At 40.1% G+C, this 27,823-nt stretch overlaps 1 protein-coding gene across 1 annotated transcript; it reads left to right on the top strand.

Moving 5' to 3' along the window:
• Positions 1-79: 79 nt before the first annotated feature.
• On the top strand, positions 80-27,739 carry CAPZA2 (capping actin protein of muscle Z-line subunit alpha 2). The gene is made up of 10 exons (XM_072345908.1): positions 80-219; positions 13,457-13,520; positions 15,077-15,128; positions 15,814-15,877; positions 16,406-16,612; positions 18,032-18,111; positions 19,053-19,131; positions 22,873-22,944; positions 25,713-25,775; positions 26,747-27,739. Exons 1-10 carry the CDS (start codon positions 145-147, stop codon positions 26,885-26,887), a joined length of 897 nt encoding a protein of 298 aa, XP_072202009.1. The 5' UTR covers positions 80-144; the 3' UTR covers positions 26,888-27,739.
• Positions 27,740-27,823: the final 84 nt, after the last annotated feature.

Below are 27,823 nucleotides of genomic sequence, written 5' to 3'. Positions count from 1 at the left end.
TCTGCACGCCTTCCTATCCCCGCACGCTCCGTGTGGGACAGGCACAAGCCGCCCACCGCCCACCCTTCCCGCAGCCGGTGCCCGCCCCCGCAGCGCGCATGCGCAGACGCGCCTCAGCCGTAGGGGCGGGGGCGCCCTTCCTGCATGCGAGGGCGGAGCTGCGGGGCGCCGGACGGCAAGATGGCGGACCTGGAGGAGCAGCTCTCAGATGAAGAGAAGGTAGGGGTGGGCGGTGTGGGGATGTTGCTCCCGGCCGCCGAACCCCCCTCTTCCCTGGCTCTCTGAGTCGGCGGGCCGCGGGACCGTCGCCGTTTGGGGCCGCCCCTGCGGCTCGGCCTGTCAGTCGGGGGCTGGAGGAGGGTCCGCGGGCAGGCAGGGGGCAGGGCCGGCCCGGGGCAGCTCCCGCCGCTCCTTGTAGGGTGCGAGGCCGGCCGAGAGTAGTCGGGCCCGGCGGGCCGGGATCCCCTGTCCGCTGGAGGCGGCGGCCGGGGGGAGAAAAGGCTCCTCCGGCCCTTCCTCCATCTCCGCTTCCCTTTTCACGGGCCTCCTGCTCTCCCCAGGGATGGGGCCGTGCCTCGGCCTGGCCCCCGAGCCGGCGTGCCCTAGGGGAGGAAGGATGTGGGGTGAGGAAGGCTTTCTCGTTTGCTATTAGGCGGCAGCAGCGGGGGAAGGCTGAGGTCAGGGATCAGAGGGTCCGTGCTGCCCAGGGGTCTGTGTGCGTGATCTCTGCTTGTGGCCGTGGGAACTTCTCTGGCTTCAAGTAGGTTTTCACAGGGCATCTCTCTAGAAGCAGCGTGTGTTACAATGCCTCTGTTACCAGCACTCCCTGCCTTCCCCTCGGACCCAGCTTTATGGTAGCTGCCTGCTCACAGCTGGGGTGTGGTTCTTCGTGTGCACGGCTCATGTCTTTGCATAGTGCAGTTTTATGCATTTCTGTACTAAGACCAGATTGTTATGGCAGCAGAAGCTTTGGGATGATTTAAATGTTGGAAACATCAGAAAAATAAATGCTTCAAACTTCTCTGAAGTTAGAAGAAGGATGTCCAGGATGTCTTACGTGGTTACAATAAGGTAGATTCTCTGTACTTTTCAAGATTGACAGGGCTGTGTTTCAGAGCTGGAGAGGTGCTGGTGGGCTAAGATGCTTATCATGTGGATCTCTAATTTCTGTTCCTAGCCACAGGTTTTGAGACTGGTCCTCCATCTGGTTCACATTCACATGTGTTAGATGTGGCAGTCTGTCATTGTATTCATTCTAGAACATACAAGTAGCTTTAATCCACTGTACCCTTGACAGAGTATATGCCTGAACATGCTGAGTCTGCAAGCTAAGATCACAGGGCTGGAGGATGGCTCAGGTTCGCAGGCCCAAGCAGGGTACCCATGATCATATCCAGGCTGCTTCTGAGTATCCCAAAGGAGGAGTAGCCTGTGCCTGCACTCAGCCACCCACAAAGCTCAGAAGTGCTTCCTTCCTTGTGCCAAACAGAACTTCCTGTTTCGGTTTGTTTTTACTGCCTCTTATCCTGTCAAATAACGTAAGATACAGTGACGCTTTCTTCTTACCTCTCTATGAGCTGAGAAGCACTGCCTGTACTCAAGTGACTGATGAAGTTAAGTTCTGAACTTTCTTTTGTCCATTAATTACAGTATTTCATTTTTTCTCCAAATGGGTGCAGACTTTCTGGAGGCTCCTTCTGCCTTCGTATAATTGAATAAAGTCAGCATTTTTCCATTGCAGATTAAATTGATTCCTCTGCCCATGTCTGTCCTCTAGAAAATTAATCGTTCTACACCATTGAAGTTTTCCAAGCCTGGCTGTATGTTTATTGGCAATAAAACAGAGATGAATAATGCTGCAGGCTCATGGATAGGCAAATAGGTGACCATGCTGATCTTGTGATACCTCCAGGTTTTAATTTTTCACAGAAGAGTCATGTGGGTTAGTTTTCATGAGTCTGAACTGCTTTGAAGGTTTGTCAGTGATATGTATGTGTGTATATATATATACATAGCCATGCTGAAATAAGCATTCACTGTGTTCTGTGGCTCTCACTAGTGTTTGGAGAAGCTGTTTGCGGACTTATTTTTGACTCTTACACGTAGCTTATTTTAGGTAGCCTTTTAGCAATGCTTTTGAAAGCACTGATACATTTAAGTTGTGCTATCACTTTACAACAAAAACGTATACTGTTTAAAAACCATAATCCTTTTCAGATGGTATTAAACTGCGAAGTTTGTGCAAAGTTAACTAGGTAGAAGATATGTTCAGTTTAAAGCATCTGGGGGATCCGAGCTACTGTAAAATGAAGTGGATAGATTTGCCTTCTACTGAGCCACTAAATGAATGCTGCATAAGGAATGTAATTTAGAAGTGCAGATACTTCGTATCCATATATATCTTGAACTGAGTTTCTTCAGATGGAGATGTAGCTATAGGGAGGGATTAAGTGATACCACAGGTTATGAGTTGTACTTGGTTTGTGTCTACCTCTGTGTGTAGGCAGGAACTGTAAGTGCTGCAAGGGCAGTAGAAAGTGCTTAGTTCAGGTAAAGGAGCTCTAAAACTGAGGAAGGAGAAGAGCAACTGTGAGGAAACATCATTTTAATGTGCAGGATGGTGTATCATAGGATCGTTTGAGTTGGAAAGGACCTTTAAAGGCCATCTAGTCCAACTCTCCTGCAGTGAACAGGGACACATAGAGCTAGATCAGGTTGCTCAGAGCCCCATCCAGCCTGGCCTTGAGTGTCTCCAGGGACAGCACCTGCCTCCTCTCTGGGCAGCCTGTTGCGGTCCCTCACCATTCTTATTATATAAAAAAAACCTGTTCTTATATCCAGTCCAAACCTCATTTTTTAGCTTGAAACCATTTCCTGTTGTTTTGTCACAACAGACCCTGTTAAAGAGTCCGTCCCTTTCTTTCTTATAGTCCCTTTTCAGACAATGAAAGGTCGCTCTCAGGTCTCCCCACAGCCTTCTCTTCTCCAGGCTGAATAGCCCCAGCTCTCTCAGCCTGTCCTCAAAGGGGAGCTGTTCCATCCCGTGGATCACCAGGGACTGTCCGGTACTAAAGGTGGCTTCTTTGAGACACAGTGGTTTGTGGTGTTCTGTAGGTCACTGAAAATTAAGAACATTTCAGTTAGGTGGAAAAAAGAAAATATTATGCTTATGTTTCAGTCTGTAAATCAAGATTAGATGTGTGAGGTAGAAATATTGAAATACAGAACTTTTAAGGAAGACAGCAATGGAAAATCATCACTTTCCTTCACTTCAGAGGTAGTTTACCCTCTGAATAAGTCTTGAATACAAAACCTATTTATTTATCCAACATATTTGTAGTAGATTTTATGCTTAATAACCACTTTTTGCAGTGTAGTTGTGTTGCAGTTCCTGTACGAATTGTTCTACCTGTGGCCATGAAAAACTGATAAGCAAATATAAAAATGTTTTGTTGGTTTTTTTTTATGAACTTATTAGCGTGCATATAAGAATTGCGCTTTATTTACATGAATATAAGCAGCGATCTACGGAAGGTATTCTCTTCATTGCAGAAGATGTATTTGTTAATGTAAATACTAGTTAATAAATAGCAGCAGTCACAAAATAGGGCTGCAACTGTTTGGATCCTAAGGGTGTTCTGTAGTCGGTGCCTTTTGCTGACTCACCAGGATGTGTTTGCTGTAGGTTTTTTGTCTTTTTTCTTTTTGCAGTGTAAAAAGCACAAAGCACAGGAGTTAAATAGCCATGGAGGCAGGCTGAGCAAATGGAGATGTCTTTAGTGAAGAAAGAGGAGAGCACTGATAGGAAGTTAGAGAACACCGATGTGTTTTTTAATGCAAAAGTAGCTCACTTTCCTTACAATGCTGAGCATAAAAGTGTGTGTATTGTCAAAGGTATCAGAAAGGAACCCCGCCTCTTTCAGTAAGGTTATGCCTCAGTGCAGTCCTGCTTGTTCAGGGAGGCGTATTGAGTAAGGTGGAGTTTAGCAGTTGGCCAACTGGCTGGAGGTATAACAAAACTTCTCTTCTGATGAGGAAATAGTCTCGTTTGTGAAAGTGAACTTGCTTTGCTACCACATATTCCCTGGTGCATTAGGTAACTTGACAGCTTATTGAACTAGGTGTGGAAAGCTTGAAGGCTAATGAATGTGCTAGCAAAACTCTGCAGTGGAATTTAGAGAGGTTGGGGAAAACTCTTTTCTTTAGTAAATGCTTAGAGATGAAATGTCTAAACCAGTAAAATGCATTGTCTTGTGTCAAGGCTTTGTATGTTGGCAGCAGAGCTCCCTGTGCAGGAGGAAACCCACCCATGGGCTCAGAAGCATCAGTAGGCTTTTTTTACTGATAGTTATAACAGTAATTAATTATGTTGATGTTTTGTAAGTCAGTTTGTGCTCTTAATCATTTGTTTTGGTGGGGTCTGAAATCTTAACTTCAGGAATTGCCCCAAATGAGACTATAGGAAATGAGGGTCAGAACATTTTGGAGTAGAAGTAAGATATTAATAGTCAGTTATGAATATAATTGCGCAATAATCCATAACTGAAGGTGATGCTGATGAAGGTATTCTAACTTTTTTCCTTTCTGGTTCATAAAATATATGCTTTGTAGTATGTTTAAAGATGTATCCTTGCTAACCTGTCTTGCAGGGGAACCTTGTTAGCCCTCCTTCCCATTCCTGAAGTTCTGAGTGGAACTGGGAATGCTGTAGCGTGTTCCTATGGCCGATTGAAAATCCTTTAGTAATTAAATGTGAAAAACACTCAAACAGTGAGTGAATTAGTCTGCGTGTTTAAGTTCTCACATTATGGAAACAGTCTCAGTGTCAAAGTTGATATTTTTCCATGAGTGAAACAGAACAGACGTTTTGCAGAGGGAGTTGCTTTCCTACAGATGTGAGGTTCAACTGAATGGTTACACTTTGGGGCAATGCTTTAGTAAGAATGAGGAAGCTGAGAGTGCATCTCAGACTGCTGTGTACTTCTGAAAGTGGTAGCCTTCCCAAGGCTTTTTTATGTCCATAGCTGAGATATGGTAATGTGTTAGTGTGAGTTAGGAGATGATTTTTAAGAATGCATCACAACTTCTGAGATCAAAGGATGAAATCAAAACTGTAATCATTTCATCTTATAAAAATGTTGAAAAAACGATTGTATACTGTGTGTATAACTGCAAATAATAACTTTATTTATTTGTGGGGTGGTACAAGCTGGAAGAATCTTCTGGAGGTATCCCAAATGCTGCGTCGTCCAAGCAGGCCAGCTCAGATCAGGTTGCTCGGGAACTTGCCCTTTGAGTTTTGGGTATCCCCGAGGATGGAGGCTGCATGGGTAACCTATTCCCGTGTCTGACAGCATTCACACTCAGAGACCGTTCAGTGACAGTTTCTCATGTGGCAGCTTGTCTGATCCTTCTTGTTTAATTTCACTGTGTGTCTCCATAAAGAGATATGATGCAAAGCAAGTTAAAAAAAACCCAAACATCTGAGAGTTGAAGATGCATACAGATTAAATCTGTTATTCTAAATCTGAGTGGTTTCTAAAACTGCAGTTGATATTTCCTTTTGTTATGAACAGATGAAGAGACTGGATGCTTACTGTGCATTACGGCCATATCATGTAGTATGTACGTGTAAGCAGTGCCACCTCCACACCATCAGAAGCCTGGCTCTTTCTGCCTTTGTACTCACACAGCTCTTGTGGAAGCTACCCAGGGAACCTCACCAGTTACATTTATAAGGTTAAAAAGAAAATAACCCAAAAATAGAGAAAAATAGAACAGATTACTGGCTAACCTAGCAGTACATGAAATGGGAGAGAACAATCTATGCAGATAAAGCTTTCTGTTGCTCAGCAGCAGTCATCAGCCTGCAGTTTTGCTTTGAAATACCATCTTTGATTTCATTTCGGCAAATCAAAAAGGAATAGGATAAAAATTCTAACCACAGTATATGGCAAATCATTGTATTTTTCTCAGACGGAACCGTATAAAACTGAGGTTTATTTTCTGAAAATGAGGTTTTAAAAAGTTGGAACAATTTAAGCAGAAATGAAAGCAGATTTTTTCAGTGCATGGAATTGCAGTTTCTATTGCTGAGTAACCAGCTTCCAAAATGCAAGGCCCTTCAGGTACTTCCTTCTTAATTTGACCACGCGTTCATAACCGTAAGGTAAATTTGAGAGATAATTTAAAGGCACTGGAGTGGCAGGGGTGGCTTTGGGTATGGGTAAGGTGGCATCTCAGTCTGGGAAAAGGTGTTTCTCACAGAGCAAGCTCTGCTCTCCCCCCACTGTTCTTGAATCCAGGTTTGGTGTCTTTGAAATAATTAATGATAAATGATGAGCTTAAACTAATAGGAAGGATCACTTCAAAATTGTAGGTTTTGCAGTGGATGAATAATCTGCACATGTAAATGAAGGAGTTGTTATGGTGTGAGGAGTAGAACTCTGCAGCAGCTGCTAAGAGGGGCCTGGCTGCTGGGACTGAGGAGTGCTTCTGTTGGCCTGGCAGAGCGGAGTGGTTCTGCTTTGGGAAAGTGGCACTACCGAGCCTTGTGTGTGTGTTTGGTGAACTATGCTGTACGCTTCTAACTTCTCAAACAGAAGTTAAGAATATTGCTTTACAAGAAGCATAAGATTTGACAGCTTTTTCAGTTCTCCAGGAATGACTCTTGCAAGGAAATGGTGAGATTTGTATGGATCAGATAGATAGTCCTGAGAGCAGGACTAGATGCACCTTCATTGGACACACCTTTGTTTTTCTTTGCTGTTGTCCTCAGAAGTTGTTTAAGAAGCTGTTGGAAGCCCTATATGTGAATAAAAAGCTGAATTTTGTGTAAATCCTGAACCTGGAATATTCTTAATTTTTGCAGCTGTTTTGATACTTTCCCGGTTGCTCATATGGATGAGCTTTCATACACATACCTGGAGAAGGGACTGCAGTAAAGATAAATTGGAGTAAAAACACCACAGGAATAATCTGCACTACAAATGTGGGACACGTGATGCCATCAATAGTTCTGGAGTCCCCTTTGTATGTATGTGGTTTTCTTAGCCCATTTGTTTTCTAGCTCACTACTGACAAGACACTGTCTTTCAGAGAGATACAGCTGTGGGCAAAAACTGATATATCCAACTCACTGTAGTTTAATTAGCAGTACTTTTCTCCTGTTGCATCAACTGATGGCAGTAGCTGAAGTTTCAGACTGACATTGGTGGTTTAAGGTTTGCAAACAAAACATGTTTTGCTAACTTCAGTACTGTTCTAATGTTTCTGAATTAGAATATGGAAAGTATGTGACAGTACAGGGTGAAAATAATCAACACCTTTCAAGATGGTTGTTTTCTGTGAAAATAAATGTCATCATCTGAGTCAGTACTTCAGATAGAAAGAATATAGGTAGAAAACCTCGCACTGTCTCATTTTGACAAAGATTCACTTTTTCCGCTGCTGTTAAGAGCTAGTAGTGTTACATGCTATTAAATACTTGTGTCTTTGTTTTAGAAAGTCCTTTTTTAGGCGAAGGGATTTATTCCGATCCAATATGGTATGGTGTTATCATCCTCAGGGGCTGCCTTAGGTTGTTACAAGCATCTGTTCCTTGACTCTTCATTGTTCCAGTTTGCAGAATTTCTAACTTGCTAAATGGATTGAAGAAAATATTTGTTCTATGGATTTAATGCAGCTTCGGGCATCAATATGAAGGAAATGTCTGTTCATTTAAAGCTGTCGACATGGAATGTGCCCCTCCTTTCCTGTGCCACAGAACCACATTTTTGTAGTTTTCTTCCTCAGCTCTCCCAGAAGCAGAAATGAATTGAATGCCATAGTGCAGTTTTTCAGTTGAGGTTGGTAGCAAACCTCAGCTTCATACTCATCCCCTCCTTGCAAAGGCAGCGAAGCCTTTGCTCCATGTCGGTGTGAGATGCTGCATATATCAGAACGCTTCTTTGCTATTTGGAATCCTACCCATGAGCGTGAATGTGTTTTCTTGAGATGCTGAGGAGGTGCTTTGCTGCCTGCTTGGGGTAATCCCTTTCTCACACATGTTCTCAGAGCTTGTCTGACCCTTTGAAGGCTTATTCACCTCACCAGTCTGCTGGCAGCAAGAAGCAACAATTCTCTGAAATCCGTACAGTGAAGGAATTGATTGCTCTGTTCTTGTCACCTTCTACAGCCATTTTTTGCCACATCAGTTTGCTTCTCTAAATGCTTACGTAAGTAGACAAGCACTGCTGATACAAGGAGTTTGTAGATGGGTTTGTGGGGCACTTAGGTGAGGAGATGGAGATTATTTCTTTTGGTGGCAACAGCACAGCAGGTCAGTTTATGCCATTTGCAAAACACCCCCAGGTCATTTTTATTTTAATAGATGTATCGTAATGGCTGTTGGAACATTCTGAGGAGTATCCAACCCAGACATTAAATTAACTGAAGCTAGTGAGTACCAAGTATGTACCTGTCTAAAGGAAGCCAGTTGCTTTTTGTTGTTGTTTTAAGCGTTGAAGGATTCCCAAGCTCAGGACTCTTTCAATGCTTGCAATACTGACAGCTCGTCAGCTGTTGTATCTTGTAAGTGGTTTCTCTGGTTGCTGATTGACCTTTGGGCTGTGTTCCATCATACGCTACATGAGTCAGTGCAAAGTGAATTTTACCTAGTATGAGATACCAGAGAGCTTCTGTTGTTCATGGGGCAGTAGAACAGAATCATGAGAACTGCCTTGGATGAACTCAAAACATGAGTTTGAATTGCACTCAAAACTTGATAAAGCTAGATGAGTCTTCTCTGTTCAGTACCAATCTCAGTTGTACCAAGAGGATCTGAATAACTTGAATGTTTTTGTCTGTGAATGACACGTTTTTCAGAGAACTGAAACTTCTTCATCTGCTTGGAAATGTGAACACTGAAGGATCAGCCTTCCAGCAGCTATGGATTAGCTGTGAGACACCCTTCTAGCTGCCTGTAAATAGAGCTCAGTGGGTCGAGACTAAGCCATTTGCTCAGTTACCTGCAGCAAGGCTTCTTGAGCCAGCGAGAGCAGTGCTAGAAGGTATGGCAGTGGGCATCAGACACTTGGGGTACTTTGGTGCTCCTAGAGAAGGAGCAAAACTACTAAATATGGCATCTCACCTACTTGTTTTGCCAAGCATAGATTTACCTGTGAGTAGGAGATTTATAGGGAAGCGAAGGTTCTCTCAGGAATATGAAATTCATGATATGTGGTGCCTTATTCCTTGAACAACAGTTGCTATAATTGCTGATAAAAGCAACTCTTAGAACAGACTCTTCTCCTGTGATTAGCAACAAGGTTGTCGTGGCTCTGTCTGGAATTGGATGATGAAGGTTTTCTCCTCCCACCCCTCTGCTATTTTTTTTATTTAAGATTTTAGTTTAAAAGGGTTTTTAATATGTACCTCACTTTTATTGCTCTAGGGTAGTAAACTTTAACCCACCATGAATGTAGAGGAAGGGCGGGTCTCCCTGCTGCAGTGAATCTGCAGCTGAACTTGCAGTAAGTGATGCACAGGAAAGAGTAATGGCAAAGCGTGTGGTTTCACAGCATATCGCTCTTCTTCCTTTGTGTTGTGGCTGTTCATTGAAGGAGCTGTGACAATTACAGCTGTAGTTCAGATAAGTTAAAGGGGAAAAGATAAAGGGGGAAAAAAAAATTAGCTAACTAAAGTTGTAGTGCCTTTCTTGTCAGGTGTACCCTGGCTGATGGCTGGCAATGGGCATATCGCACAGCAGAGCTGACACTATAGGGTGGCACGGTGTGAGCCCTGTGTGTCTGAGTGTGTTCATGGCCATATATAGGCACATGCAGCACGGAAGGTTGGGCTTTTTCAGCCAATGTCAGCTTCCGATTTGCCAGAAACAGGAAGAGTGCTCTGGGGGCATTTTAAGTCACTGCGTGTGACCTTAAAATGAAACAGACTTAGTGGCACGGTATGGAAAATGTAGACAAGGATTTGTTTGTGTACCTGAGTCATGGTGTGCCTTGGGAGACATTGCACTGGAAACTAAGGCAAAAGGATGAAAGCAAAACACTGTTCGGTAAATGACTGCTTTGTCCTTGTGTAATCTGAACAAACTGCAAATACTGACAGACCTGAATCTAGGTACTTGTTTATGTAACAATTGCTTTAATCTCTAACAGGACAGAGTGTGGCCTGATAGCTGTACTTGTTGCATACAACAAAGCTATCTTTCCTCCTTCATTTGTCTCCTCAATCTGAATTTTTACCTTAGCTGCAGTCATTTTCTATGTACAAATCAAACAGCTTTTAGCCGATGTGCTGGGCAGTGTTGGGTTTCACTTACACTGAGAGATTCAGTCTTGCTGACTCTTACCTACTGATCACAGACTGCATTTCAGTCTGCACTGTTAACTCTGATCTATATGTGGAAATCAGCATCTGCAGCAAGGACTGCTTCTCTTCTTAATGCTTAAGAAGTTGTTTTCCCTTACAATGTGTGTATCACTTGTCCAAACTAATCCTCAAAGCTGCAGCAAGTCACAGAAGGCTTTAGGAAGATGTATTTAGATTATGCATTCAGCTAATTAAATACAATAAATGTGCACTTGAAAGCAAAGAATGGTGGTAAAAGCTGCCCACCAGAGCTGGTTTTTGTGAACCACTGACTTGCAATTTCTTGCAAGATGTTCTGCAGACTTCAAACTAAAAGAGTGACTGTAAATGTAATCTTGGAAACTCCATCAGGAACAGATTGCCTCAGTGCTTCAGGTGATGTCTGGGGGAAAACTGGAGTGACAAGTTGAGAAATGTATTTTCCCAGTGCTGGCTATTGGAGATTTTAGAGGAATGCTCAATTAGAACCTAGATTTTTGCTTCGCGCTGCTGTTCATATAAGGTGCTCGTACTTCGTGCCAGCCTGCGTTTCTCTTGAATGACAGATCGTGTCCCTTAGACATTAAAATGCTGTGCTCTTTCTGTTCTGTTAAATCAGTTCTGATCAGTTTTAAGAGTTTCGGTGTCTCAAATAACCGGCATTGTTGATACCTGTCGTGCACCTCTGTAGGGTTTAAGGAAAGCCCTAATTTCCTTCCTGTGCTGCGTTGCACTTGATGTTTCTTAGCTTATTGCTGTGTGTTACAGGTGTAACATACTTCTGATGTATCTCCATCCTTTCTTTTTCTTTCTTTGTTCTTTATTATTTGTCCTAAACCACCGTTTCTCATAGTTGTTCTGCTCCAGCGTTGTAACTTCCTAGGGTGGTACCTGAGCCAGTGGCTTCTTGTTGCCAAAAGGGGGAGATGTTCAGCTCGGCGAGGCACATGGGAGCACATTCACTTCTCCTTTAATGTTTAGTCAGGCTTCAGAGCACTGAGTGTGCTTTGAGAGCATGTCTCTTGGGAAGAACTCTCTGACAATAAAGAATCCCTAAGAGATCTTCAGGTCTTGTGTGTTAGTTAAGAATACTGGATAAGTATTGGTAAGAAGTTAATTTGGTTTAACTACTGAGAGGAGAGGTGGATTGGCTGTTATAGGGCTCCATCCACGTAGGTAGGTTAGCAAAATGCAGAGAACTGACTGACAGACAGCAGGTTTCTGGCTTCCGTAAGCATGAGCATACCTTGCACTTTTTGATTTGCACGTTTGTGATTATTTGTGCTTTAGAAAGTGGTATCTGTGATGAATTGCTGCACTGAAGAGAGTCATACTGTGTAATTTCATTGGGTAGTAACTCAGTGTTCATTGAAAGCAATATCTTGCTTAGTCTGTCCTGAGGAAATGTGTTACTATTGATTTCTTCTGGATGGATATTATTCATACTACAGCAAATCTGACAAGAAGAAAAAGTTTGTGGTAGTAGAGGGGTAAAAAAAAGGCAAATCAATGTAGCATTACCAGAGCAGCTGAAAACAAGGTATTACTTGGGTTGTAATACAAATTTCCTGTATGATGTTGCACATATTTGCCGTTTATACCACGTGGTTATTCAGAGTGCAGTTTGAGCATCTGAGTTTTCCTTAATCTTGCATAGTTAGAAGCTGCCCAGCCCCAGACTGCGCTGTGTGTTTCAGAGCTCAGGTTGGCTCTGGAAGTCTTGCCTCTGAGCATGCCCACAGCTGGGCCAGCCATGCCCAGGGTGAGCAGGCCTGTCTGTGTTCTGGAGCCAAGTCAGAATCTGCAGACTGTCCCCTCATCCAACACACCTGTATAGCTGCTCCTCAGTGTGAGCCCAAAGCCCAGCCTAATCCCATGCTCCGTGAACCGGTCACTTGATTAAAATGCCCTGGTAGTAGTGCCCGGAGCCCACCTTGCCCTTCTCCAGTTCCTTAGCTGTGTGTCTGTGCTTTGCATTGGTTTGGACTGAGCATTGAACCACATGCTGTATAGGGTGCCCCTGCTCCTGCAGAGGAGTGGAGAGGTAAATGAGAATAAATTCCTTTGTGTCAAAGAAGGCAGTTGAGCTTATCTGGGCAAGTGCTTTATTAAGCTGCCTTTAAAGAAGGCACTACCACCTACATGTTGTGTCTCTTTTGATGAGAGTAAGCCCTGTGGCATTTATCTCAGTATAATGCAAACTGTATGTTTACTTGCAAAGAGGAGTTCTGATGTATGTATTTCAAGTAGCAGATAAAGGCTGCCAGCAATCCAAAACACAGCATTCAGTTGAGAAAGTTGAGACCTGGCAGCCTTTTCATTTCCCTGAGCAGCTCTGACTTGCAGTGGGCAGGAAGCCACTTGGGCAAGTCATTTGGGGTCTGCTTGAGTTTGAACTCCACTGATGAGGCAGCAGCCAAGTGCTTTCTCAGGGCACTCAGAGCTTGAACCACCTCTCCTGGAGCTGACTGGCACCTGGCTGATCACTGGCTTTATTATCAGCCTGGGCAATAATAGATACTTACAGGTTGATTCCGGAACTCATGCAGGCTCAGTCTGTTTCCTCTTCAGTTTCATATACCCATAGATGTCTAAATGTAAAGTGTTTTGTGGTTGTTGAGGTCTTTGTCAGTAAAGTACATACTTCACGGAGTTCTTCATTTCAAACAGAAAGACCAAACAGTGCAGAAACTGCATCTCCTAGATCTTTATCCCACAGAACCATAACTGAAGGTGTTAGAAATGGGAAATATGGTCTCTACCTCTCTAGATTTGAATAGCAATATCATGGCAAGGATGAAAGACAGCCTTGAATGTCTCCTCAGCTTAGGGAGGTGTGCTGTTTTGTTTTGTGGGTTGTTTGTTTTTGTTTGTTTTTGTTTCTTATTGACTTTCTTTGTGGTTCTGTCACTTGTAACCATCTCTGTCCTGTTGAGATGGAACTTCATTTTCTGTGTTTCTGGAAAATGGAAGTCCAGTGTGAATGAATCAGTGACAGGAATTGTGCATTTTCATGTCTGGGAATTGAAGTTATCCATCTTTTCATGATTGATGTAAACAGAAATAATTACAACTTTATAAAACCATGTAATTTTTTGTCTTTTAGGTGCGTATAGCAGCAAAATTCATAATTCATGCTCCTCCTGGGGAATTCAATGAAGTTTTCAATGGTAAGTGTCTTTCTGCTTCATGTTTTCATTTAAGGCATCTGTACGCAAAAGCATATTCATTACTCTCCTGAATTTCACATAGCATAGTTGTATAAAGGAGCTCACTTGCTGTAAGAGCTTTACAATCCTGGTTTATATCATAACATATAAGCTCTGCAGTCATAAAGCAGCTTGGAGTTTAATTGCAGTAGTGAGAAAGTACCACTTCTCTTTGTGATGTGAGAATGAACATTCTTTCTGTTTCTGTTCAGCCGTGGTTTAACAGTTGTGTTCATTTACAAGGCACACACTCCTGCTTCAGCATTTTACGACTATATTTTTCAACAGAAATCAAACTAACTCAAGTTAAAATGGCCTTTTGAATATCATTTGTATAGTTAACCTTGAATATACAAAGGGATGCTGCTTAAAGTGTAGAAGGAGTATTAATACCCTGCAAACATTTTTAACCCTGAAATACGGCATCCTACATTTTACTGTAGGTAAGCTGTAATGAAACTTGAAATTAGTTTCCCTCTGCTATTAATTCCTAAACTTTATCTAAGATGTTATTTTTCTTTAAAACTTGTTGCATTTATCCTGTGCCAATGTGTATGGACATATGCAAAGTGTAAGAAGGCATACATTGGTAGCCTAGTATGGTACAATAACTCAGATGCTATTTAGATGAGGATGTAAGGTGAGTACACTGAACTTCTACTGAGTGGCTGGGGCTTAGATTTGTTGAGGAATGTAATGAGAGGAGGTATTTTGTTCTTCAATTAAACTATGAGTAGGTAATTAATACGTAAACTTAGTTTGTAGTGTACTTGTGAAATGAACTGCTGGTGAGCAGCTTGTCAGCCCAGATCTCTGAAAGCAAATAGGATTTTTGCTAAAACTGCTATTAAGCCAGTTCATAGTTACAGCTCCCTACACAGTAATGCAGCTGCGTGTGTGATGATGACACATAATAACACATTTGATCATAAATGTCCAGCCAAAGACTGGAGTGTTAGAGTGCTAAGTATCAAAAGCATTTACATGCAATTCAGACTTGCTCCTTGAAGTGGGGAGGAAGAAAAGGGAGGGATCTTTAAACCTGAAATCTCCTAATTTATTGTTATTATTATTATTATTTTTATATAGAGAGAAATGCTTCAGATATTATGGGATGATATATTAGAGTTGTTAAGTTAAAATAACCACTACTGTCAATACTGTGCAAGAGTTTTTTGTAGTTTATCTCTTAAAAGTGAACTTATTTGAATTGTATGCTGTTTACCTCTCCAAAAACTAGTTCAACAAATTCCTCAAGCTGTCACAAAGCCAACAGGGTATGGCTTGTATCTTCTTACCAGATTGCATTGGAAGGAATCCCATTTATGTAGTGCTTTTCTCATTTAGTTCAGTCAAAATTAGAAAATATGAAGCAAGGGGTTTTCCTGCTTAATTACTCATATGGGATGGGATGGTTTGGGTTTTAATTGTTTTGGGTAGTTTGTTGCCATTTGTTACATGACTGGAACAAATCTTTGAATTAAATGTACTTCTGTGTTACAAACATCTCCTTTCAGATGTTCGGTTGCTGCTTAATAATGACAATCTTCTCAGGGAAGGAGCAGCCCAGTAAGTACCAGCTGCCATGTACTGAGTACATGTATATTATGTACTGCATAAGAGTCAGTTCAGTAAGGCTTCCCTTGGCAATAAGCGGTGTAAGAGATGCTTTTGCAAATAAATCCCTGTTGTGAGCGTTGTGCATCTTTGATTAAGATACAATATTTTGGCAGTGAAGAAATCAGTGTTGTATCCCGCTGAGTTAGAGTAGCTGCTTTTGAAAGGGGTGACCTGGGTTTTGGAATTTGTCTCCACTATTCTGCATTTTGTTCTCTGTTGGTAAATGTTGTAGACACTAGACTTGTAGAAGTAGGAAAGACCCTGTCTTTAAATGAAAGCATTATGTCTAATGTATTACATGCCAGATTTAATTCCCACCATCAGAATAATTGAATAGGAAGGAACTCAGTGGAATTTACATTTTCTGTTCTTGCACTTTCTGTGGGATACTGCAAAGCTGAAGTGTCTGTCTATATGAGGTTACTTTGGAATGCGAATCATTGTGTAACGATTGGAATAGCAGTATCAGTGCCAAGTGAGTCATGGTGAGCCCATACTTTAGGGCCTGCTAAATAATGAGGCAGTAATACAATTCTTTTATCTAGATGATTAGCTATTGTTTAAGTCTATTACATCTACTAAGGAAAAAAGCTCATGTCTGATGCAGGTTTTTGGTATTTTTTTCCTTTTGCAGTGCATTTGCACAGTACAACTTGGACCAGTTTACTCCAGTAAAAATTGACGGTTATGACGAACAGGTATGAATACAATGACATTCCTTACATTTTTACAGATGTTCTGGTATTGGAACATACCTTGGAAAGCAAAGGAAAAGAAATGCATCTTCTCTACTAAAATATAGATGTTAAGGTCCACCAATGGTACCAGTTTAGCAAGTTAATCTTTTAGAGCATCTAAAGAGCTTGCAATTCCATTCTGTGCTGTTGTCCTGCGTTCAGTTAGGCCTGGTTTGGACCTGTGGGAAATGTTTACTTGTAGTACTTGAAGCCATTATAGATAATAGAGAAGAACTTCTAATTGTGTTTTTGTGTCAGTAAGAGAGGAGCAATCTGGATTTTGATTCTGTGTCAGTGCTTCCTGTTAGCCAGTTCCTCCCTTAACATACACAGATATTTTGTTTAAAATATGACTGAGGAATCTTCAGTTAAATGTGCGCTGTGATGTACAATTGTACAATTTGGTGTGATATATATATATATATATATTTTATTTTTTTTTCTTCTTTATTTGATCCTGGTACAATTAACTAAATTTTGCTAATACAGGTTTTGATAACAGAACATGGTGATTTGGGAAATGGGAAGTTTTTGGATCCCAAGAACAAGATTTCTTTTAAATTTGATCACTTGAGAAAGGAAGCAACTGATCCGAGGCCCCACGAAGTTGAAAATGCCATAGAATCCTGGAGAAATTCAGTTGAAACAGCAATGAAGGCGTATGTGAAAGAACACTACCCAAACGGTGTATGCACAGTAAGTCCTAAACTATCTAACCACTACGTGGCATAGAATTAAAGATAACTATTCAAAATACTGCTCTCATTAGTGCAGTCATCCTTTATTCTATGAAAAGTGCAAGGAGAAGAAGAGCAATACCAGTGGCACTGCCAAAGGTATTACAGATGGCCCTGAAGACTAGGTTTTCTACCTTAGGTAGAAAAAACCCTATCCCTCAGCAATGTGCCTTGTTAAAATTTATGATGTCTAATCTTAGTTTGGTTTCTGTGAATATCTACAAATTAAACTCCTAACATCAGGTCAATAAATAAAAGTGATGTACATTTGTTTTATTCCACTTCCTTACGTGTCAATATTTGGTACCTCCTTTAGATGAAAATTTAAAACGAAATTGTAACAAACTCTTGGTGAACCAGGAGCATGGTTGGTTTCAAATGTAAAGAATATTTCAGCAGTTGCCAACAGGTGGTTACTACAGGTTATTTTTATATTTTAATCCTTTCATAGAAATGGCTTCAATCTCAACTCTTAAGAGTTTTATTGAAGTTTCTTAAAGCATTGAGACCTTCTGTAGATGACTGCAGATGGGCCTCATTGATCCTGAGTACCTGGAATATTACTTAAAAACAAATATCCATAAGATACAAATATCTGGTTTACTGACAAAACTGTCAGTAAACAAACTGTTTTCTCTCCATCACTTGTCCTATATATAAAAATGCTGTATTCATACCACCAGCATCACTGGGTTCTGCAGCTTCTTGAAATAAAACTCTGGACTTCAATAGCATTTGATTTGTTGTAACTATTTTAATTTTGGCAAGCTGGTCTATGAATAGCTGTCTCGGGCTTCGAGTGAGCCTGATGGAAAACTAATCTAGTAAGGAAATGAATATTCATTTGCTGATTTAACATGATGAGTTGGTTTTCTGTACAGTCAGATGAGTGCCCAAGTTTCTATAAAGGAAAGCAGGTTACACTTTCATCAAGATAACTTCTGTATTGTTTGTTTGTTTGTTTGTAGGGAGCACAGCAAAGCAGAGAACTAAAGCTACCTTTTATCACTTAAGTAATAATCTTTAAAGGTTTGAATCACTTTTTAATTGAAGAGTAACTGGTATCTGAAACTTGTGGTAGCAATGACTGCCATGACAGTATGTATGCTTGACGTTTCTAGTTGAAAAAGCAAAAACGACAACAAAAGCCGGTGCAGCATAAACAGCTTAAAATACTTGACCTCTAGATTTTCTAATCTTACTTTTCTTCTTTTTAATATATAATCATGTTTTATGTACTGAATGTTATATAAGAATCATACTGATTGTAAAATAGAACTTTACAGTTAATTGGAATGTATGCTAGGACTGGATAGTACTAGGCAGTTTGAACAGCATAGCTGAAATGTTAACTCTGCTTTTTCTATTTCTAACTAAGGTGTATGGTAAAACAATTGATGGACAGCAAACCATTATTGCATGCATAGAGAGCCATCAGTTCCAAGCAAAAAATTTTTGGTAAGTTTTTGTATGGATACAAATACAGTGAAATACAGCATATTGAACAACTGCGCTATTGGCATTACACTGATTATCCTAAGGTCAGAGAAGTGCATGTATACCATTCATGGTTCCCCACCAAGCTTTTCTGTCTGTACTATAGAAATCATTGAGTGCTCTGGAATCTACACCTAGCTGTAGTAGAATTGGATCTCAGAGTATTGAAACTTTTCTTTTAAGTGCAGACAAAGCAGGAATCAAGATGCGGCCACAGTACCATCCTGACTCAGCTTTAATGTGCCAACCTTCTAACCCACTGACCTTCTAGCTAAAACGAAAATGCCTAATTTACAGAGAAGAAATCAGGTGAAACTACAGTCTCCCATACTGCTATTCAGATGTTTGAAACTCCTTTAAGCAATTAGGTGAGATTATTGAGTTGGTTTCTACTGGATGGAAACAAATTGCCCTGGAACAGAAATTGTAGAAGAGCTAAAACATCTAGTTAAGAGTTTCAGCACTAGCAGACGGTCTTCCTACTTTAAGGTTCCTTCCCTTCAATGTTTTGGTAGCCTTCTGTGAAGTATGGATTTGGCTGAGTTAGCAAATGTTCCAAGTACTGGAAAGGGGAAAAAAAAATGGTTATATATGTCTAGCAATAAAAAAGGAAAGAACACTAAAGCCTTTAGATATTTTCAGAAGCTAAGTCCTGTTGTTAAGAGCTCCTTACTAATGAATGTCCTTGGTCTTCATCCAAATCCTAGGATAAGTATTCCAGGAAACTGTTCTCCTCATGACTGGTTATGGGCTGAATATTTATGATTTGAAAGATATTGTGCATTTGTAGTTCTGCTGAGTATTTTGTTCTTTTCTTTTGACTGACAGTCTATGTTTTGTTGGGCTTTTTTCCCCTTAACTAATGAGGTGAAATGTTTGTTTTCCTTTTTTATTTTGGAAAGGAATGGCCGTTGGAGGTCGGAATGGAAGTTTACAATCTCCCCTTCAACCACTCAGGTGGCTGGCATCTTGAAAATTCAGGTATGCTTATCCTCAGCTCTGTCCTGATGAATGAAGTATCCAGTTCTAAGGAGAGACTTAGGCCAATGTTTTAAATATTTCAAGAGAATTGGGGAGCCCAGGAAACCAAAGAGAGAGAACAGTTTAGTTAAGTTTTAGCCACTTACCTGCGTATTTGCCTGATCGTTGCAAAGTAACATAATGATTCTGAGGGCTTCAGAAGATGCGTTTGTCTTTAATGGACATATACCTATTTCAGTTTTGTGCTTATTTCCTATACAGTGAGCCAGTAGAAACTTGAATCCCACATTACACAGAGAAGCTTTGTGGAGGGTAGCCCCTTTCTGAAGGAGGGAATTTTTTCTTCAAAAGTGCTGGTAGCTTTTTTGTTTCATGTTACCCACCTTGTTGTTAAGAAAGATGGGAACCTTTGGTTTAAGTCATTCTATTATCTGAAATTTTTGAGTTTACATCTCCCTCGTTAAGTATTTTCCCTTTCTGTTGACTGTAAGGCGTTCAGAAATATGTTCTCCAAGCAGGAATGCAGAATTCCTGAAACAAGAGCAAGTCTGACTGTCATGCGGTAGGCAGGCAAACTTGGCTTTCTGGATTGGTTCCCTGGAATGTGTACGCATATTTTGCAGGAGGTTATTAAAACAGTTCTGGGATCAGGGACTAGAATCTTAATGCAGCCTGCCTTTCAGTGTAGGAGGGCTTTTTGGCTTGGCTATGTTTTTTTTGTTGTTGTTTTTTGTGGGGGTTTTTTTCTGCCATATTTTTCTTCTGCAAGATGTAAGCCAAGTTCTCTTTTCCTGTTCTTTATGCACCCTCAGTAAATTTTGCACTGACCTTACTGCTCAGTGACTTGATTTCAGAAGGAAGATGGATCAAAATATTCTCAGCGTGAGGCTTACTGTGTTCTTCTGGGTTGTGGTAACTGTGTTCAGATCTCCCCAAGCAGGGGCTTGAATCTGATTTCCCACTTTGGGTCTACTTCTCTAACAGCTAGAATGATATTCAAAGTGTGGACAGCTGGTACTATGTTGTTACATCAAGATGGTCATAATAAGCACCCTAAGTAACTTAAAGACCTGTTAACACTTTGAATCATAGAATGGCCTGGGTTGGAAAGGACCACAATCATCATCTAGTTTCAACCCCCTGCTGTGTGCAGCATTGCCAACCACCAGACCAGGCTGCCCAGAGCCACATCCAGCCTGGCCTTGAATGCCTGCATGGATGGGGCATCCACAGCCTCCTTGGGCAACTTGTTTCAGTGTGTTGCCAGCCTCTGTATGGAAAAGCTTCCTCTTAATATCTAACCTAAACCTCCCCTGTCTCAGTTGGAAGAATCTAAATAAAACTTTGGAAGAATCCAAATAAACTATCATCCAGCTTGCAACAAAACACACGTTTTTGTCCACAGCATTTGCTTCTGGTTAAATGTCTAGGAGATTTTCCACGACTAGCAGGCATTTACCTCATTCTGGGAAATCTGTGAGCAAACAGCTGTGTGATGCTTAGCTGCCTGCTGGATTAAATGACAACAGAAAGTGGCCCAAACAGGAAATTGAATTAAATGTGCATCTCAGTCTCATTTTGTCCTCTGTGACTATCTTGCATAATTAATCAGGATGCTATTTCTGTTCATTAATGTGTATGTTTTGGGAAGCAATTAAAAGTTTGAGCTTTTTGCTTGCTTAGGACATTCCTGTTTCACTGGGGAATGCTGAATTCTGTTTCAAAGCTTTTGAAATTTAGTATACTTTGTGCAGTGTATATCAAAGTACCTTGAGTGCTTTAGTTTATTTTAAGGAGTGAAACAAGCTTCTGGATTATAAACTTACTGTGACCTTAGTCAGTTGGGGAACCTTTTTGACAACAACACTGCCATTGCCTTGGTTCTGATAAGATCTTTTCTAAGTACCTTGGGGGAAATTCCAGCACCTCCTGTGTTCTGGTGTCTTATTTACTGTTAAGGTCACATATACGATCTCTTCCTTTTTTTCTTGTTCTATTAAACTCTAATATAGGGGAATCTTAACTGCCTTAGCCTCTTTCAGTTTCAGTTTTAATTACACAAGGTGAATGCTGTGCAACAGCAGTCTTTACTAAAACTTAAGTCCCTTTGGTGCTCGACGTACTCCAGTTGTGCATGGAAAACAGTTGATAGATGTGTTGGTTACTGATTTTATCTGTTAGACAATCTGTTATTCTCATCCCTCCTTAGTTAACCTTTCCAAGAGGTTCTGTTCATAAACATCATCCTTCTTGTAGTCTTCTGAGCCCAGATGTAGCATCTAGAAGAATGTCAGCAGTGAGGTATAGTACAGAGCAGTTACTTCTCATATTTCACTTGACATAAAATTCTCAGGATTAGATTTGACTCTTCATCCCTGTTAAACTTTTAAGCCTGGATGTTTGCTAAGAATGTAACTTGGTTAGGCAGATATTTGTGCTGATGTTGACTTTAGAGCTTGGGGATGATTTGAGTCCTTTCCAATGGATCGTGACGGAGAAGGCCAGATTATACCTCACGGGGTTCTCTTGTTTCATTGCAAGGCCTTGTAGTTTTGCACTGAGTAAGCACTTCTCGCCTCCAAGGAACTGGATTGCAAAAGGCTGATAGAAGTTTCAGCCTGTGATGTTTGACTTGAAAATAAGCCGATCCTTACTTACTTAAGATATTTATGGTATCTTTTGTTGGAAAATAAGTATTTGCCAGTAAGCAAAATAATAAAACACAATGAATCTTAAGAAATAGGGTTTTCTCTTATAGGAAATAGTTCTTGTGCTTAGGTATAGCTGTCTTGCTGTGTCATGTAAATGTGAAGACCTCTTGCATGTCATGATCATAATGTATTTGAAATCATAGTATTGTGCATTTATCAGCAAATATAAATGTTATCTTGCCTGGCAGGGTGAGGCATATATGCTTGTATTTCTCATAACATCAGTTAGTTACAACGATTGTGTTGACTTGATCAAAATTATAGAAGTATCTTTAAAGATCCCTGTTTAAATGTCAGAGTTGCTTAACTCTTTTGTATCAGTTACTGTGAATGATGCACGTAATTTCATATATGCTCCTGATTTTTTAAGTTCTCTAATAGTCGCATTAGAACCTGGATGTTTTTAGATCTTTCTCTCCTTCTCAACTGAATTTAGAAGAAGTAAAGTTAGCTTGAGTGGAGTTTTACCACTTACCTCCCCTTGCAGGATATGTGAGGAAGCTTGTTTGTAGATTTAACATTTCAAATGTAAATAGATTTCATTCTGCCTTACTACCTGATCTTGTCAGACTTTGTACTGAAGAGCTCCTTTGTCTACATGTGTACCTGGTTTTGTTTTGAGTTGTACCTAACAGGGAAATATCAAAAACAGGCAGGTGAAGGAAGGGAAGCCCAATGTTGCAAGATTCCTAGCACACGGTTTGAGCAAAGCTGGAAAGAAAGGAATTTCACTGTATCCTGAAGCCTCACCACAGCTGTTCTTGTGTTAAATATATCTTTACTACTTGAATAATTGTTAGTAAATTATCGCATAAGTAGCAAGTCTTCTACTTCTTGTTGTTAATCAAAGCCTAAACTTCTTTGCATGAAATAGTACTTGAGGCAGATCAGCACCAAAATATTTTAAGAGTAGCTTAATAGCTTCTTCACTGTTGCCTTTCCAAAAGTATTTAATTTCTACAACAGTTTGATTTTCCTGTATGATGACATTCTGTAACACTTAATGAGCTTTTTGTCTAATTTTTTGTAGGTTCACTATTATGAAGATGGTAATGTTCAGCTTGTGAGCCATAAAGACATACAGGATTCTCTAACGGTGTCTGTAAGTGAACTTTAGAGACCTTTGTGTGTACGCTGACATGACTTTTTGATTTCAAAACAGAAGCTGGCTTAAAAAACAACTTAGAAATGTGAGGGCTAGTTTTCTTTCCTGGATGAATGAGAATGAATATTCTAATCTATGAATATTTTATACATAACATTTTCTACTTTTACATTATAACTACATTTAATAATTTTAAATTACTACAATTACATGTAGTTAATGTTTAATCAAATCATTTTTAAATTAACTTGTGCTTTGCTTGCATGTGGCTTATATAGGCTACATTCACTTTGTAGTTTTAATCAGCTTGCTGTCTCCTCTTTCTACACCTGTGTTGTATTTAAATTTCATTATGCATAGTGTTTAATAGATTTAATTTTTGAGTCTGAAGATGGTTTGAGTTACAATAATCCACTTTATTAGAGCAGCTTCTAGGAGATTACGTGTAGTACTGCGTTGTTCATGGCAAGGTAACTGTATGCTAAGAACTAGGAAGCAAATGCTGCCAGTTGAGAAGCAGTAGTGAGTACTTTTCCTTCATTTCCTCCCTGTCTGTAACTGGTGGTTTTAGCGTCGTGGTCTTCCATACAAAAAGCCTTTTCAGGGATGCTTCAGCTTGAGAAGTATTAACACTTCCAAAGTTTAGAGTTTTCTTTCCAAATGGACACTTGTAGCAATGAGGAGCACAGGGTTGGAATAAATATAGTTTGGAAATAGTAGCGTATGTATCCTTTAGGAGTTGGTATTACTGCAAAATGAACTGCTCCTTTTAAAGTTATAATCTTGCGTACTGGAGGTGCTGTTTTAGGCAGTAAGATTTCCTCCTGGGGTGTTCATTGAAGAGTTTAAACCAGGGAAGTTAAACTGGTAAAGGGAGATTTTAAACATGAACATTAGAAATATGTTAAAGATAATGACTAGTAGTGACCCTGTGGGTCTAAAAGCTTAGTTCATCAGTAGAGAACATTGTTCATTAATATAAAGCAAGGCTTGTTGGCTTTTCAGATGCAATAGCAGCATAGAGAATGGCAAACTGTGGTGCCAAGAGATAACACTTCAGGATCTGCATATATAAAATTACTTTTGACCCCCTAAACAAAGGGATCTGTTTAGTTTTCCATTCAACTAAGGGGTGTTTCAGGAGGAGCTGTCTGAAAGGAGGTCTCATTTCAATAGCTTTTGCTTCTCTTTATATCGAAAGTAACTTAATCCTGTTCAGCAATTTAGCAAAGTGGCAGAAGACCAATGAGTAGAAAAACATCTTTTACATAACCTTCCTGCCTCCTAATAGAACAAAAGCAAGTGTGCTGCTGGTTACCAATTTTTAGCCATGGCTAAAGTCTTCGTAGAGGGTAGAGGCTCTTATCTCACACAGGCAGCATGGTAGAATAAAAAGAGCCCTAATGACTTCTTTTTTTGTTGTTTGGCAAAGAAGCAATTTTGTACCAGCAAAGGGCACAAGTGAAATAAAGAACTGAAAAGTTGTCTTCTTGTTGGAACTATGAATAATTGTAGCGAGGGTTACTTTTTTCCCCTCATTTTCCTCAGACCCTTTGAAATCATTTGCCTCATTTCGCTGAAAAGTCAGAGCCCTTTCATTCTGTAGTCCTCTTCTGCTTGCTCTCTGATACCTTCGTCTCTTCCTTCCATGTTCACAGCACTTTCACAGCTGTTAAATGCAGTTTCTCTGAAGCTTTGAAGCAGTTGTAGTTGAGCCTGCCATAGCTTTCCTCCAGTCTCGAAGTCCAGCTTTGATCTTCCATTAGCACTTCTGTTGCCAGTGGCAATTGAGCTCAAAAAACTAACCCTCTGTAGGCACAAGGGATCACATGGGACATGTCTACCTTTTCAACCACTGCTGCAGAGCAGACATCCCCTCAGGAATGTCTCTGGGATCCAAGTTGAGGTTTCTAAATTCAGGAGCTCTGCCTTCCTTCCTGACACCTCTTTCAATCACTTCAGCTAATTTACCTTCAGCTTGAACGACGGGTCGTTGTTTATTCTTAAAACAAACAAGAATTTTGGTGCATAAGGATGAGGCACCAAAACACTGCCATCAGTCATGATGAATTTTGGAAGTTGAGTTGTTGCACCCTCATTTTTGTAATGTTTACTTGAATGTTTTTTGAAGACTACCTATAAATTGTTTTCTGCCTCAGCTGAGTCGCCTCATTTTAGAGTACTTCAAGACTAAGCATTTTTTTGTTTCTAGTTTGTGTATTTCTGTTTAGCTGATGTTCTTTAAGTTGTACTGGAGGTGAAATGTGACAGTGCTAAAACAAGCAAAGTATTGACGTTTAGAGACTTGTATCTGCATTTTCGTACTTACAAATGCTGTTCTTTTCCATATGTCTTTTCATCAAAACAGAGCTTTTAACCAAAGCATTTTAACGAGCTCTGCAGTAATCTTTATGCTTGTTCCAGTTGTAACGTTCTAATTTTTTAACATCATTTCCTACCTCAATTAAATCTAGCTTGACACATGTAAATAAACCAGTACTGCTGTGTACTTAGTTCATTTGTTTCCTCATAATTTTAGTTTGTGCTCTGAACTTGCACAACTAATTAAGGTGTAACAAGAAAGAATGTGGCGTATGCCTATTGGATGAGTGTTGCGTTCAGTTGAGTGTTAGTCACTAAATGGTCACCTGTTCTCTTAGAGTCTTCTGCACATCTCTCATGATTAGTGGCATAAACAAAATGTAAGTAGTCTTCACAGAGCCGTGCTGTACATCCAGCCTGACTCAAATGCTCTCTTTGTCTAGAATGAAGCCCAGACGGCGAAGGAGTTTATAAAAATTGTGGAGGCTGCAGAAAATGAGTATCAGGTAGGTTGGATAAAAACACCATACCCATAATCACAGAATCCCAGAGTCACAGGGCTTGGAAGGGACCTCCAGAGATCGTCAAGTCCAACCGCCCTGCCAAAGCAGCTTCCCTACCCCATAAATCAAACATTATCTTATATTTAACCAGAGTTACTAGTCTACAATTATCAAGCTCGATACTAAGATAATGCCATTTCAAACAAATACAAATAGATTGCATGCTGCCATTAAACGTACCTTCCCTTTCCAAACCTTTTGGTGATTGCACTCACCTACATATAAGTCATTTTTTGAGAGCAGATGGATCTCTGAGGTCCCTAGTGTGTTTAAATACCAGCAGTTCTGATCCCTTTTGTTCCAAGTGCATTTCTGAAGTAGAATTTTTGTACTGATTTTGTTTGGAGGCAGCTCTTCTACACAGCTCCTCTAAATCCAACTGTAAGCATTATGTATTTGAGTTAGTCATTTTGAAGTTAGAAGTACAGCTGTTCTAGATGCCTTTTGTGGAAGTGGTTTCACATTCAATTAGGACTTTTAACATAAGGTACATTTCAGACACCTTGCTCTGTCAGTTTGGAAAAATATACTCATTAGTCAAATTGTACGAAGTATCACATGCATTATATTTAAGTCATGCTTTGTTGTCGAGTGACTCAGCCATCCCCCAGAAATAACAGGGGGAAACTTTGGTGTGTGGAGTTGATGTATGAGCTGACTCTGATCAGTATTTCATTCATATTGCTGATTAACTGCACTGAGGTTTGCTGAATCACCTGGCCTAGAACCAGGGTTATTGCATCTGTTGAACTATCTTCACATAGTCTCAATCTAGATCTAACATGTTTTCTTCATGAAATGTTTTAGTTTATTAAGTGTCTTTATGAAGCAACAGATTATTCAGTCATTTAGCTTTTTATGTGGCATCTTTGTTCTGTTTTTCATGCATCTTTGTATGACTTTGTATTTAACAGACTGCAATCAGTGAGAATTACCAGACTATGTCGGACACTACGTTCAAGGCCTTACGTCGACAGCTGCCAGTTACCCGCACCAAGATTGACTGGAACAAGATTCTTAGCTATAAGATTGGAAAAGAGATGCAGAATGCTTAAAATGAACGTTGCATGACTGGATCATTTTAGTGTCCTTGTATAAAAATTAAGAAAAATAATACACAAGGTATTTGGAACTGTCAGATCACCCAGTCAGCATGGGCTTTTGCCATTGAAAATCACTGTAAGTAGTTTGGTTAGAGCACAAAGCTTAGCTAATTGATCTTTTTTTTTTTCCCTTTTCTTTCTCTTCCAAGGGTTGCAACTTCAGTATAGCTGAGTATTTTCCTTTAAAGTTTCTGTTATACCTTTATTTTTTTATAATGAAGAAACCACGCCTTTTGTTTCCGGTTACAAGTTAAGAACAGTTTGGGAATATTTTTGCATATGAGAACCCTTTCTCTTGCTTTCGTGTGAAATGGGCAACTTCCAAAAAGTGCTGGATTCCTTGTGGAGATCACTGGTGTGCATTTCTAGGTCAAGGTCAACGTGGAGTTAGCGATAGGTGCTGTTGTTGAAATCATCTACCCTTCCACTGTATGTCATCTTGGGGAAGGCATTTTCTATCTTGTTTAAACCTTTGAGATTACTTATTTAGCATTAACAACACAACACTTATTATTTTTTTTTAAGGAAAGGCCGAGGTCTAATGCTGTTTTAAGGTTTTGGAATTAAATAAAAGTACTTATTTCAGAAATTCACTTAATGCTTTGTTCCTGACAGTTACTTAAATGAGCTTAAATTCCACCTGCCCTCAAGTTTTTATCATAAAGCCACAAGTGTATTATAACAAGGCATATTGTAATATATATACAATCCTGTACTCGTTACCATGTCTGTCATTTTTTTTTTCCCCTTGGGTTGAAATGTACTAAAATTCAATGTGACATTAAAATGCAAATTTTCTATTTATTTGAGTATCAAATTGCTTCCTGACGTAGCCTATTTTTGGTACTTATTTTTAGAGCGTTGCTTAAAACAGCCACAAACTTGTGG

The sequence above is a fragment of the Excalfactoria chinensis genome, chromosome 1 (genome assembly GCF_039878825.1).
Source record: "Excalfactoria chinensis isolate bCotChi1 chromosome 1, bCotChi1.hap2, whole genome shotgun sequence".
Classification (NCBI taxonomy): domain Eukaryota; kingdom Metazoa; phylum Chordata; class Aves; order Galliformes; family Phasianidae; genus Excalfactoria; species Excalfactoria chinensis.
The sequence above is the reverse complement of the archived record's forward strand: the minus strand, read 5'-3'. Positions and strand labels throughout refer to the sequence as shown.